Raw genomic sequence first — 15886 nt, forward strand, 5'->3', positions numbered from 1 at the left:
TTTCTAATTGCTTTACTCAATATTCCTGTTATCCTCGTTGTTATTTTTTCCTCCTTTACAGCATAGCTTTATTGTTATTCTTTGTTCAGATTTCGAATCCACGACAGCGAATTCTCATTAACGAAAGCATATAGTTAACTGATAAGAAAATTCTGTCTGCAAGGAACTTTATGTTAATAAATGTTTATGTTTTATTTTAGGGAAAGCAAGCTGAGATATCATAGTAATAAATGTTGTGAACTATTGTTTGTCAGGTTTTTTAGCATTTGTAAACAGTCCCTAAACTTAGTAGACATTGTGTCTTTACCAAATTATTTAATTTTCTTGTTGTTCCAATAGATGTGGAAACACAGAATTAAACTTCCCCAACTGATAAATGATTATTGAAAATTCAATCCAATTTTAATTTATTCCTGTACAGTTTTTTTTCCAATATACATTTTATGTTCGTTATAGTAGTTTATACTACTTTTAATATATTACGATTAGCTATGGCGTATGCAAAAAGATTTCACGAGATTAAAAAAAAATATATAGAAAAAGAAAATATTGTACATTGAATTAACAAAAGCATAATACGTTACACTTAAATGATGGCGAAGCAAAAAATGCAGTCCATAATCCATCCAATCTCTAGGAAATGAAACAATTTTTAAATATTATTGGGTTACTTTCTTATGTCTTCGGTTTATGTTAGTAGATTGTTTTGTTAATACAAGGGATTGCTTTTACTATTGTTAATCTGTCAATTCTAAAATCAGCCGATGCGTCTCGATTTAATACACACAATATAGGCCTTTTTATGCTTAAGCGAAATTCCGCTTATCCGAGATCGCACTGAATAGGAAGCCAGAATAATAATCATATCTAATTATTACAAAATGAAAAAAAATGAGGGCTTCGGTAAACTATAACAATTATGTTCACTTAGCAGAAAAGTGAATTTTCAGGGAAAACATCTTAGTATCAGAGCACTGGACATTATATAAGAACAATGAACGCATTTTATTTAAGGGTGCTAGAATTATTTTTTTCCCTTTTGTCTAAATTACTCATGAATCTAAACTATAATACACTCAGCTTTCATTTTGCTTTTAACGAACTTAAATACGGGGCTCTAGTTCAATGATTAAGATAAAATAACACGCCGAACATATATCAATTTAGAAGTGAAACAACAAAAATAAGCGTTATATTTGCAAGTTTTCACAGAACTAGTTTCTATGGTTTTACCGAACCATCATCCTCAGCTGCTAAAGCGTCAATGAACAAGATAAGAATGGCTGCACAGGAGTTAAGCTACTGGCGCCATCTATTGATGAAAAGAGAACTAAAACATAATTTCCTTAAAGGCTGAAGGTAAAGATGGATTGGAATTAGGGTCGTTGAATAGAAATGAAAGATTTTTTAATGTGAAACGCCTCCAGAAAATCCAACACCATCGGAAACGCTTTTTGAACAATCTTGGCTGCAGAAAAATTTATGTGTGGTTTTCGGACCAACAATGCTGGGCAACAGAGGACTTCTCCGTATCTTTTTTCCTTAGATATGCCTCATGATCCTTAAGGCGAAATTTTAAGACTCTCTTAATTTGGCCAATGCAAATTAAACCACACTGGCAAGGAATCCTGTAAATACCCCAGGAATTCACATCCGTAATGGGGCCCTTGAGTATGGAACTCGGAATTTTATTGGTAGGAGAATAAACGACCCGAAAGTTAAATTTCTGTAAAATGCGTGCAACGTTATAGTTAATTGAAGAAAAGAAGGGAATGACAACAGAATTTTATAATCTCTCAAAATAAGAGTGTGCCTTTTGGTGGGTTGAGATGAGCATTTTTTAACTGCTTGATTAAAAATGTTGGGTTAAAAGCCCTTGTCAATAGCTATTGCTTTTAAATAATTCAGTTCTTCATCGAGGGATAGTTTGGAGGAGTAAACTTGAAGAGCACGGAAAACATAGAAATAAAATGACGATAATTTTTGATTAGTCGGATGACATAATTTGAAGTATGGTGGAAGGCAAACCGATGAAGGTTTACGGTAAACCGCAGGACTGAAGATAGATGTGTTACGTATGACCAAAATTTCGAGAAACGGAAGAGAATTGCAATTCTGAAGTTCAAAAGTGAACTGTATAGCAGGATCAATGGAATTCATTGTTGAAAGAAATTTATTGAAATCATCTTTATTACCTTCAAACAGGATAAAAGTATTGTCTACGTAGCGAAACCATATCGGGAAGTTTAAAGTTTCAAACAATTTTGCATAATAATAATGCATGTAGATATCAGCCAGGATGGGACTGAGGGGGCTTCCCATGGCTAATCCATCAGTTTGCTCGTAATATTTATTTTGGAAAACCAAATGCGTTTGTTTCAAACAGAGTGAGGTAAATTAACTCATCACTTTCAACGCAGGGGAAATGAAATTCACAAAGTCTGGTTTCTAGATATCTTAATGCACCTTTCACTGAACATTTGTGAACAAAGATTTTACATCAAAAGAAAGCCTAAAAATGGCTAATGCCCGCCATTAGAAAATAATAATAAAAAAATGGCCATTTTCGTTTTAACGTTGATTTCAAGGCATTTTTATAAAATATAAAGATACGCGTCCAAAATCCATGAGTAAAACATTTTAAATTATAAGTCTGATAAAATTCATTCTGACATCTAAAGCCATCCGCAATAATCACGCGTGACTGATTCTTTTGTGATTTTTCCCTAACGCTTTTATTTTTTACTATTATGCGTTTATGTGGCGAGTTTTAAGCTTTCATAAATTAAGGCATCAATCATGTTAAATTTTTTTATGCTCCTCAACAATTTTATTCTCAGTTTCTGTTCCATCTAACCGTCAGCCGAGCAGCTTCACCACCGATCTATATGTGAATATTCCGACAGAATTTGAGTGCTTATGTATTTGGCGTCGATATATTTATATTTCATACATAATTTACACAAAAAACGTGTGACTTCAAAAACAAAAAATAAGTATATACACAGATTTGTTTCATTCGTTTCCAAAAAGATTAAATAGAAATGTAATTCAATGCTTGAAAATTTATTAGCAAATGGCTTGAACCTTTGAAATTTTTCTTAAGAAAACATTGTAACCTAATAATATTCCTAATAGTTCTAATAATATTCCTAAAGTGGAGATATATTTTTTACTTAACAGTAGTTTATATATAACGGAAATAGTTAGTTTTCGGTTTTAAACAATTACTGCGGCTATGAAAACGCTTAGAAAAATTACACTGATGAAAACCATAAACTGAGAAATAAACCATATATCAAAGTTTATGAGATGTATAAAAATTGCTTGTTTCTTAAGATAATTTTGAGTATCAAACAAATTTTATGAGATGCATAAAATTGTTTGTTTCTTAAGATAATTTTGAGTATCAAAATGTCGTTAGATTTGCAGCATCATTATTTTTACTTTCTCTTCTCTTATTGAAGCTAGTGAAAAACTGTCATATTATCAAACACTTTAGTCTGTCATTTTTATTTCGCTGCTCTTCGTTTTTGTTACATATATACGAATACAATTTGCTTTCACTCTGACATCCAAATGCAGATTATACTTTTTCTCACATATTAAAGTTCAGAACATAAATTAACGTAATTAAGTTCATAACATAAATTAACATAATTAAATTTCATATTATAAATTAACAAACTTCATTAACATAATTAAATTTAATAATATAAATTAACAAAATTCATTAACATAATAAAATTTCATATTCATAAATAATAAATTAACACTTATAACCTTAATAAAGGATATGCAAAATGAATGATTTATTTATTGTCTACTTATTTTTTTCCAAATGAAAAATATTGAAAGATCAGAAACAGATTGAAATTTCTTTTAGACTATAATTTTAATTTTTCTCTATTACTTTATGTGAGAACTTACTTGCCTTTAAAATGTTTCAAAGAAACTTTTTCAATTTATTATATGGAACAAAAAGCAATTTTTTTTAGTTTTGACGGAATCTGTAAGGAATTAGTTTCATCTATGTGTTTACGGTTTAGTGCATCGACCTTGCATTCCAAAGATCGTGTATTCAACTTGAGCGAGATCACATGCTATTTAAAAGAATATCTTGTTTCTTAAATCTTCTTGCTTTTCTTACCTACTTCCCGAACTAAAATGATGGATGGTAACTTATCATCAGATTTAAATTGGTAGAATGAGGTTTTGTGACTTTTAGAAGTACTCTATCATTAAGGGACTAGTGCATTCATCCCCGTGTACACATCAAATCCAGTACGAATTCTTTTTTAACTTAGTTTCAGACATGAGAGTAAACTCATAGTATTTTTTTAAAAAATGTAAAATATATCTTGCTCTTCGTATTCCGCGTTTCTGGTGTATACAGTGATAAAAGCAATCGTCTCCTTACCTGGCAAAATTCAAGTAGAAAATGCGGGATATTGAAGATACTGTGGTGTAATGGCCGAAACCGCTACACAAACCCCTTATTTTAATACAGGTTTGAAATAAACTTCTAACTCAAGTTTTAACAATAACATGAATTTTCATAAAATGCCAAGTCCCATACTGTCAAGATATGCAACCTTAACAGTTGCATATCTTGACAGTACAACATACATAACAAAGGGTCCATCTCCTGAACTTGATGACAGGACTTCTTTACCTCTTCGTCGCCTGGAGTGACCTTCAAGGCTGCAACCGGAATCATTAACAAAGGCACATGATTTTACCACTGATGAAATTTATTGCACTCTGAAATCCTTCATCCTAGACAAACAACCTTTATGCCACCTTATCACAATACGTAATAGTGAAACACAGATGTTCAATAGTAAAATAAAAGGATTTACAAACAAATTACATAAAAAAACAATTTTTGTTGCTCAACATAATGTGATTTAAATGAAAGATATTTTTTAAAAGTGCATATAAATAAAATTATATTTTAAATATTATCATACGTATTTTCCGTTTCATTGACAAAATGGCTAAAACGCAATATGAATAAATGCAGTTTCGATAGTAGGATATCTTATTTCAATAACAACAATGATAAAATCTATTTAAATTAAAATGAATTTGAATGTTTTATATTTTTCCAAAAATATATCCTTTTAAATAACCTAATTAAATAGAACTTTAAAGTTTTAAAATTTGATCTCACTGAGATCATTTTCTTTACTTTAAAAGTCCCCGGAAAATTAATTAATTTCAATCCGGAACTTCTGAAAGATTTTACACTTTTAAGACCAATAAATAAATGATAAATACGCTTTCTTAGATGCTATCCTTCAGCAGTCTTAATGTATTGCAACAATTAAAAGTATTGTTACGTTTTTTTCTTTCATCTAATGACAGTTGTTACGTTACTTTCTTCCCTCACGTTCGTACGGGGTTCGTAGATTTGGAGTGAATATCGACGACACTTAATGAAGTATCGAAACACACTTTATTAGTCAATATTGTCAGGACAGCTCCAAAACACGTTTTACAGTCGTCTATGAACTACTATAAACACACTGGAACAATCAGCGACACAGCCTTCACACTGTCAGGCAATAACGGTGGAGACAAGCTTCCTGAAAAGCACTCGAATCTGCTTTCCGGAGTACGGCTCCCGACTCTGCTTGGTCGTTCTCAGAACTCCACGTACTCTCGAGACTTTCCATGCTACAACTCGCGATGCACTCGACAACACATAGAGCACAGCTCCTGACTCTCGGTTCAGTCGTTTCCGCAGCTCAACACGCTCTCTCGACGATTCACTAACCGCGACGCTCTACGAGGCACTAACCGCGATGCTCTACGAGACTCTTTCGGTACACTCGACGACCCACTCGACACTCGCTGGCCGGCTGTCAACGCGATCGCTTCCGCAGGGATAGACTCGCTAGACGAGACACACTCACTCGATGAGAGACGCACACTCCCTGACTGCGGACCAGCAGGGTTTATATAGCTTTTGGCTTGTGTTTGGAAACATTCTGGGCTAAACCGGTAAAAATTCGTTCCAGAAGGTTCTTCAACCGTCCATGGTATATCGCCAATTTTGTCGCCAAATGTCGCCAAACGGACGATTTCATGCCAAATGTAGCAACCTTGCCTTCCTTTGCAATTTTATGGCAACCCTAAAACAGCTTTGCGGTGAAGCTATCTCACCACGCCTTTACATTTCGTAACAATATATTTCAGTATGTGCTTAAATTTTCATTAACTACCGGGAAAAATTAGGTTAAGGGAGGAAATCAGATACCCTAGTGATCACAGCACCCTCCACTGCTATCCATACAAAATTCAGAGCCGTCTTAGACTGTTGTGATGTGGAAAACATATGCAGTGGGGACATTTTCATAAAATAGATGAAGATGATGACTTGTTGTCCAACATTTGTGGACCAGCAAAGCCCATTTCTGCTCACTGCATCAATTCCCACAATTTCAGAATTTGGGTTACTAATAAACCTAGAGCTGCTCAGGAAGCCCTGCAACCAGAAGAGAATATCAGGGTGTGGTTTTGATTTACAGCAGGATCATGCCCGTTTTCTTCGAGGATGTGCGGTGTCCTGTTTCTCAAATTGCAAGCCTGTTGGGTGTGCAGTAAACTGATATGTTACAGGATTACACTAAATCTAGCCTGACTGATAAACACCTGTTAGATGTTTATTATACAACTCCATCTTTACGTGTGGGAGTCATTATACACTGCTTCAAACAGTTTGCTAAAAGGAAAACAAATCAACCGTTTCATTAATAAAAAAGAACTTTGATGAACTTGATGTAATGGATGAGATGTAATGGTAGTGAAACTCTTATTGCTGAAATTATGAATATCACTTAATACTCAAAATTATTAACATAAAACTGCTTCATGAGATTTTAAATACTGAGTCGACAGTTAGCTATATAAATTGTCTCCTTACACGGGTTGTAGTGTCTTCGTTTAGGAAATATTTTTGTTTTTTACGACACATTCTTTAGCACCTCGTACAAACTGAAAATAATAAGTCGGAAAAGTCTTTTGTACGTTTTACTGTAATTATATTTTACTTCAGATGAGAAAAAGTATGGTTTTTAAATTCACAACGAACTAAAAGAATGGCGCATAGACAAAGAGAAATGCTAATTGTAAATTTTAAAAATTACTACTTAAATATGCAACAAAATTATAAGCTGACACAAAATGCAATTATAGCAGCAAACAGAAACTGAAATTGAAGTACTATCATAAAAAGAAGTGAGTGGTGAAACAATATGTAAATGATGTTTTTAAAACTATCCAGAATAAAGCAATACGCAAGATTATTCATAGCTGCGAAAATGCATTTTAAATATTCATCACAAATAATCTACGCAACCTATATGAAACTTTTATTATGCAGCCACTGAGACAAATTTAAGAAGTTTTATTTTTCCTACCCATTCTACAAAATGTCGAACTGTGCTGCTATATCTATGAAATATCTCATTTCATCCTATACACGTGCCAGTATATTACAATTATACACAGCCACGGCTTCGATGGAACGGCTGAGATGCTGCTGAAGATTCAACGGGAAAAGAGTCGCATAGACAGTATCGTTGACAAACCTTCACAAGAGAAATCATATGGGCTCGAATGACACCGTATTTAAAGCGACGTCTCCTCGTCTTGGTCATCTTATCTATTTTGGCAGTAAATTTTCATTTTAGTATTTTCGCAAATGTGCTGTGCGTTTTGTCTAGCATTAGCTGATGTACCATTGAAAATGGTCTCCGTAATAATCTCTATGCTCAGTAGCCGATAACTGCTTTGTTGAAAGACGTGGTCATTACAGTTTTCACTCAAATGTAGCGTCAGCTAGCTAGTCCACGTAATTTCTCCCAGCGATGGGTTAATATCTACTTTATGAACAAAGGCGAATCCACTGAGTGTTTGTGAAATGTATAAAAAGATGCTTAATATGTTTACCTCCATTTAAATGCATTGAAATTTGATATGTGTTACATAAGGTATAATTTCATTTGTTGGTAATTTTCAATTATTTCACGACTTATGAATAACGCTGTACTTATTTAATCGAACCCAGCTTACAGTGCATAGAAGTACAACTTTTGCACAGATGGATAAAAGTATATGAATAATCATTCGTCAACAATCAATAATGTCTAAAAGGCGAGCGTGGTAAAAAATTTAATGAAATCTGTCAATAACACAAATGCCGTGATATTGTCAGCTATCTTCCAAGAGAATGAAACTAAGAGGCCTTTAAACTCATTTCTAGTGGATTTTGTTTAAACTTTGTTTATATAATCCGCGTTGCATTTGGTAAATCATTATTCCGAAATGAAACAGTCTAAAATCAAGAGCCGTCGCAAATACTTGCTAAAAATAAACTTGTACAAATTCCTGAACTCTTAAAGATCATTAAATTGAACTTGTATTGTAAAGTAATTGTACTCTAATAAAAATCGAATGACGAACCTTTGATGTCATTCGGCTTTTTTATATATAATAAAGGAAATTTGCGAGTAATACAGAAAAGGAGCAAAACATTTTTAAATTAGATATCGATTAAATTGCCAACATACCATTACTTTCGACAGTCACTGTTTCAAACATATTTTGCTAAATGTACCCAAACTGTTAAACATGGCAAACGCGGTCCTGCTAGAATTGATTATTTGTGATAAATTGCTAGGCACATCAGGGAGGCATGTACATTACAGAAACTCTTTTGTTATGCAAATGAAATCAAACTTAAATAAGCAATGGCGTGCACTGGAATTATGTAGCAAGAAATACAAAACTTAGTTGTGCTAATAAGTTTTTTATTTCTATAGACAGAAAGGTCTTCAGTCCTCGTCCTGTTAGCCGTACAATTCAATCAAAAAATCGCATGGCTAATAACTAATGTGATATCGATGATGAGCATAGAAACAAATGAGTGTTTTATAGCACATGGGAGCAATGTAAGGGGATCCTTGGGGATGTGATCATAAGAAACGTATCTACTCAAAGTACCGTATTTATGTTCTATGGAATTTAAATCAGGGAAGCACGTTAGCCAATTCGTTTGAGTGATATCCTTAGTTTTCAGCAGCTTCTTTGCAATCCAAATCTGATGCGTTTTGGTGCTCTAATTACCCAGGAAAGTGAGCATTGCACTAGCGACGATTTGGAATAAATGCACGTGGGAAAGAATCACTACTTCACGATAGTGACCTTCATTAGCGATATGTATGTCAAAAACATGGCGCTCAGTGTACCTATCCAGCGTAATGACTCCCAGCCGTCAGGACTATCATGACGGCTTATTTTTTTAGCCTGACTGGATGACTGGATGTCCCCACCTCTCTCTATAGGACCTGTCTGTCAGTAAGTTTCGTGATACTAAAGTAAATACCATTTGCAAAGACAGCGTCAGACCTTTGATTAATGCTTCAAATCCTTATAACCTTTATACTGCTATAAACATTTACACTCGTATATCCTTCATACTGGTATATGTTAAGGATTATCTATATTTTATGATCTGAATGAGATGAATGCGTGTATGCTATATTTATATAATATAGCAAGCGCGAGCGAATATCCTTGAATTATTGGGATTATTTTCAAGCAATTACCCGCTGAAAGGCAATTGAATTAGTGATAGTATAAAGAAAATATCGTATTGCCACATTTCTACTCATGTAAACAAGCTGCAGTAATATATATATTACATGTATATATGTGTGTGTGTGTGTGTGCAAAATAAATCTTAAAACTTAGAAGAAAAAGATTACACTATCTAGGAAAAAAATTATAAAGCAATTTAAAAGAATTTTTAAATGATTTGAAAAATTAAGTTGAAACCATGAGAAACTATTAAATTTTATGTCAAAGTTGGACTAAAAGTCAAAAAACTTTTTTTTCATTTGTTTTGAAAAAGTAAATTTAAGCCAAAAAGTTTTTCAAAATGCTTTTAAAACTGAATATAAATAAATTATTCAGTTTCAATACCTCAAATCGACTTATCAAAAGGTAATAATTTGAAATATCAAAACCCGAACAATTACGGAGTTCTGAAACTATGTTTCATTCCACTTGATACTTTGAATAAAAATTTAAAGAAATAAATATAAATTTCATTGCTAATATAATTTCACTCATATAGATAATTGATTGTCCTGACTCAAGTACCCAAAAAATGTAAATTTCAATATATACAAGATGTTTCCGAATTTGGCCTACAAATTCAAACGGATGGCAGTAGATATCAGGAGAATGAAAAATTGCCAAATAACATAAGAATACAAACCACTTTTAGTGAGTTAGAGTGGCAAAAACAGACGTCGAGAGGACAGTGAACCTGACGAAGAGTGTGGCTGAACAAATGCGAAGATTAGAACTGATTTCATACTTTGGTACTAATCTTTAGGCTGGTGTCAGCATGAATTCTATCATGCTATTACCGGTAATTAAGGTGACCCCTAGCTACGAGAAACTTTACATGGAAAACCTCAAGAGATACAACTAATGGATAAACTGCAAATGTATAAAGAAACGGCCGAAGCCTGTGAATGATAGTGTATATTGCACACTTAAATGTGAACTGATGAAATGAAAGTGGTATGTATGTGTCATCAGTGCGACAGAATGTGCTTGTGGTTTATGATATCGAAAGTCTACTAATGGAAAACTCCTGCCAACGAATCAGGGACCAGAGAGGACAGTAATTGTTGATTAGCCGGTGTCAATCATGTGGGCGGTTACTTCTCCAAGCCCTCACCACCGTGAGTGCTGCTTGGAAAAGGAAGCTTTATACTAGAAGAGCACTGCGGTCTAGAAGAAACCTTTTATATCAGACGCCTATGGAATCTATGAAGGATCTGACTGCACGGATCTCCACTGCTAGCAGGCATCAGCAGCACACCGGGTATATTTGAACGTGTCCAGACAATCCTTCGTCCGTCGGTGCCGGTAGTGAAACGTGGAACAATTAATTTAAACCTGGCTCGTCGTATCCTTTCTGAAGTTGAACTGTGATGCATTGTAATTCTACTTTACATCAAATAAATGTTTTTCTGCTTATTATTGTCCCCATTGGCTCCCTAAGACGTCACACCCTTCATAATAGTTTTGCGATTTTGTCCCATTAAATGTTTCTTGCAACCTCATGTTTTGTGACAATTTTTCATCCTGTTGATGCCTACTATTATCCTTCTGGATTTGTCCGTCGCTGTCGGAAACACCCTGTATATTAAGTATAGCTCTGTCTGAGTAATTGTTATAGTAACACTGTAAGGATTATGTTAATTTTATTAACAGTTAAATTTTAAGTTAAAGTTCCTTTCCAGTCAAATTCTTAACTTCAACTTACTACTTCCGGCCAGAACGTAGTTTTGGAATCTTGCTGAATATTTAATGAGGAGGAGCGGTATTTAAACCACAAAGTTACTTACTGAGTCAGAGAGAATCAGAGTTTCTGATTTACGCGCGTCTGCCTTTTTGGCCACTCTCTCTCTCAAAGCTGTTATTACGCTCGGCCGTACTCAGGCCCTTGCTAAGCTTCGTAAGTTAAGGGTAACTCGATTTGAATTAAGTAAGTTAAGGGGCCAACTCGATTTGAACCTTGATAGCTTCGGCTATACTTCTTTAGTTAATCTTAGTTTTAGTTTAATTCTTAGTCTTTTAAGTTCAAGTCCAAGTGCAGGCTTTGCTTGTACACTCACAGGCGGAGTTTTGTTAAATCTTATTGGAATAATAAAGATTTAGTTACCCTTCTATCTTGTTGTTTCTTGTCACCGAACTCAAGCGATTATTCGCTTATCAGTTCTTAGATTCTTCACTTCCCACATTAACTTAGAATTACGAAGTGAGGAACTCTACAACACATTGCATAAAACGATTTAAACACTTTCGATCCAAAATAAAAATAGGTGTTCGACGCATGGGTCTTAAAATTTCAGAAACAGTTTGAGAATTTGGAGTTTTTTTATTCCAAATAAACAGTGCGAGGAGAGAAAACACACGGATATTCGAAAAAATTAGCAATCAAGCAAACAAGATCCGGATCTTAGAAGTGATAATCGCACATAGTCAGCCCCAAAGAAGTCAGGTCATATGCACGGGTCTGTGTCACCCATGTAAGTGAGGGTCCAGTCCAATTAGTACAGGTAGACGTTTGAACAAGCCCAGTAATTGTGCATTGTCGATTGTATATATTAGGATTCACCAGGCTTTGCTAGCTTCTAAGTTCCGTCCACGTGTGACGGAGAACACTTTAAAGGCGACTGAAGGCGTCCAAGCCTCTTCCCCTACCACCAACACTTGACAGGACTTTCGGACTATGTATTTCGGATGCCTCCTTAACGCACAGACATTAAACATTTGCAAACATCAATGCATTCTCTGGGATTCAGACCCCGACCAGATAATCCTGATTAAAACAGCATTAAGCTAATGGTGAGGTAAGAATACGAAGCCAGCTTCACGAAGCGATGGCACCCTGCTTGGAATTGTCCAAAATAATGAAGAATTAAACATTATCATCGGTATTTTCTTTTGACATTGTTTAGGAACTTTAAATATTGTTCAGGAGCTCTACCAAGCGTCTTTACTGCATTTATTATATACTTAGAAATACTGGGAAATTACTTCCTTTGTTTCATGCTTTTCTGCTATCCGAACAGAAACTCAGTGTATCAGTAGGACAACAGATCTTGCACAGCTTCGGGTTGCCCAGCACCTGGTGCAAAGAGTTTTTTCGTGAACTCTCTTTCCTGAAATGACCAACGAAAAATCTCCACTTAAATACGGTTGGACAATTTGGGGTACTCTTGAAAAGGATATGCAATCACGTCAACAACAACCATTGTTGTTAATTGATTTATGAAAATTTGTAGATGGTTATTATTAATGCGTACTTCTGAAACACGACCATAAATTTAAAAGACGTTTTAAATTAATGTTTCATCTTTAAGATCAAAGGAGCAGTAAGTCTATGCTAATAAGATATTCCTAATTCAGCTGCACGTGAGTATAATATATGCTACACTTATGTGTTTTAGTTCATATTAAAGCGTTCTTTACCAGCATAGATAAACCTTTCTCAAATATTTTGCCGATTGCTGGAAAAATGCAAAAGCTGTGCACCTTTAGACATGGAATATTATTCAAATAAAGCAGCACATTTTTTAACCTTTATTTACATTACTGTATGTAATTCCTCTGAATTGCTTTTTGAGAGCTCTCTTGGCATATGGAAATAGAAAAATCAAGACTGAGCCAAATGATTTGTGAGACAGAAGTACGATATAGTTCCGCAATTTGTTTTAGAAATCTGGTGAATGATCTTTCTACGATCCTCGTTAGCATTACCTCAATGTTTTTCTTATTTCTGTTCAAGTCGTAATAATCTTTATAGGCTATGTCGCCATTTCTTAATCTAGAACTTTGTGATTAGAAAGCATCATCGCTTTGTTTGCAATTTTGTGATCAGAAATGATCATCTTTATAGGTTTGCCTAAGCGTAACAATTGTCTTAGCTGCAGTTTTGAACAGATTAAAACACGTTGCATATATATGCTTTAGTTTTTGTGGTTCCATATCGCAAAAACAGCATATAAATTTCTATAGGGAACAGACGTAAATTAGCATGGAGTGTTATAGAAAATGCTATATTTAGAGCGATGAAACTTGATAAATAGACACCAGATATCCTAAGAAAAAAGGGTTGAGCAGTATGATCCGTTATTTAGATACGTTGTCTTGCACTATTTTTATTTCAGTTACTTCTGCGTATCTCTGATGAATAAAAAAAATTCATATTGCACTATTAATACCGCAAATTAATTTCACTTACAGGCTAGGTATCTTAACATTTTCCTTAATGTGTAATTATAAAGAATCATGTTAAAAATTCAAGATATATTTCAAAAATGGCTTCGTATTTTCTTTCAGATTGTAAAGATGATGATAGTTGTCGTTGTGATCTTCGCTGTTTGCTGGTTGCCATATCATGTCTATTTCCTTCTGGCTCATCACATTCCATGGATTATCAGATTCTCTCACGTGCAGCATACTTACCTTTCTATATACTGGCTGGCTATGTCCAATTCAATGTATAATCCTATAATATACTGTTGGATGAACAGCAGGTATGTTATAAATATAGAAATATATTTTAATGATTTTTCAGATATAAATTATCTTTATGTATTGAATCAATAATAAATGAAGAATAAAATTGAAATTTTGATATAAATTACACCTGAATTAAGAAATGCTTTCTTCTTTGTTTTCAGCCTCACATGTTCTTTCGTTGCTAATTTTTTTTTTTTTTTTTTTCTTTTTTCTTTTTTTTTACAATCATACTGCCATCCCTCTCATTTACTGCGTTAACATAGGTTAGCCATTTTCGAACCAGCATTTCTTTCTAAAGGGGTTTATCATATAAAGTAATGCTGTAAAGCTTAGAAACCTGCTATTATAGTTTTTATTATTTTATGAAAGTTGTTTCGATATTGGCTCATGCTAAAAGTCATAGCAGGTAATATTTTTATTTTAGTTCGATATTTATTTTATTCTATTTTTTCTTTTGAACCTGACTAGCTTTATTAAATCATTTTGCTTTGCAGCATTTGAGATGTTTTCTTTTAATAGCGTTTTGCTTTGATATAATAGTAATTACAGCTTTCAACACTTCTCAGTGTTTGTTTATGTTCTGTGTTTCACTTCAGCTATAGTTTTTATATTTCTGAGCTATGTAATTAAAAAAAAATCTAGTTATGGAACTGAACTTTTAGAATTCTGTATGTGTCTGCATGCATATATTTCGTGTACGTACATAACCACAGAATTAAAAGTATAGAACAATCTTGAATCAGATCAAAAATTAGGAGAAGTATAAATCAGATTAGAAGTAAAAATAAAACTATATTTGTAAGTATCAGGAGTAATAAATATTTAAATGAGTACGGAATGCTTAATAAGATCAAATGTGTTTCTTTGATCCGGTTGTTATTCAGTTAAATTGCCAATTAATGAGCGTAATTAACAATAGTATTACTAATTAATTAAAATGCTACGTCATATATTCATAAAATAAAATATTGTATGAATATTTCAGTTATTTTAAGTTAAATTACTTAAATTAAGTTATTTTACTTTGCAGAATTTTAGCTGTGCCTAGATTTGTATATGCATGCATATTTGCTCCAAATTCGTTAAACATTGTGAATTCAACATAGCTATCAAATTACGAAATGGAAGACTAATTTACTTCGTTCGATGGGTCATAATGACCATTTATATTAGTTTACTACACATAGGTATTTACATCATGAGTTCCGCAATTAGGCATTCACTCCTAAGAGAGCAATAGACCAGAATCTCTAACACATAATTACTGGAAAACCAACACCGTTATTTTCCGAGTTAGCCCGAGATCCATTAAAGCTATATGACAGATAAAACTATTAGTTACGAAATGCTTAGGTGGTTAATGCTCAGCAGGGTTAAATTATGCGTTAACATTATCAGTAATCTTATCATATGAGTAATGCATATCTAGCAACTAAAGTTACTAATTTAAAAGGGTAAACAACAAATTATCATATATCTTTCAAATTCAAAATGGTTTGCTAATAATATTTTAATTCCTTTCCCAATATTATCTTTCAGCTTTGTAATGAAAGCATTTTTGAGCAATCTGTTCCATTTAGACATATGGGATGTTTAATTTATTGATTAATGCAGTGAGTGTAGAATCATCCCTTCAAGAGAAATAAAATTCTGGCAGTCGTCCTTTTTCACTTGCTAAGAAGATGAGAAAACTTCGAAGAGGAATTTCGCTTTCTGAAAAAGAAAAAAAAACTATTAAAACGTAAAATTTCTTTATCTTCTACCGATG

General features: G+C 33.5%; 1 protein-coding gene across 1 annotated transcript in view; it reads left to right on the forward strand.

The window, feature by feature from the left end:
• LOC118189644 (tachykinin-like peptides receptor 99D) overlaps positions 1–15886 on the forward strand; it is a 386548-nt gene that overhangs the window by 360064 nt on the left and 10598 nt on the right. Inside the window, exon 4 of the mRNA XM_085827305.1 lies at positions 13936–14132. Coding sequence (XP_085683431.1) covers positions 13936–14132 — 197 coding nt within the window. The remainder of the gene's footprint in view (positions 1–13935; positions 14133–15886) is intronic.

This window comes from Stegodyphus dumicola, chromosome 1 (assembly GCF_044657685.1).
Source record: "Stegodyphus dumicola isolate Sdum_Otavi_A_Nest chromosome 1, ASM4465768v1".
Taxonomy (NCBI): Eukaryota; Metazoa; Arthropoda; class Arachnida; order Araneae; family Eresidae; genus Stegodyphus; species Stegodyphus dumicola.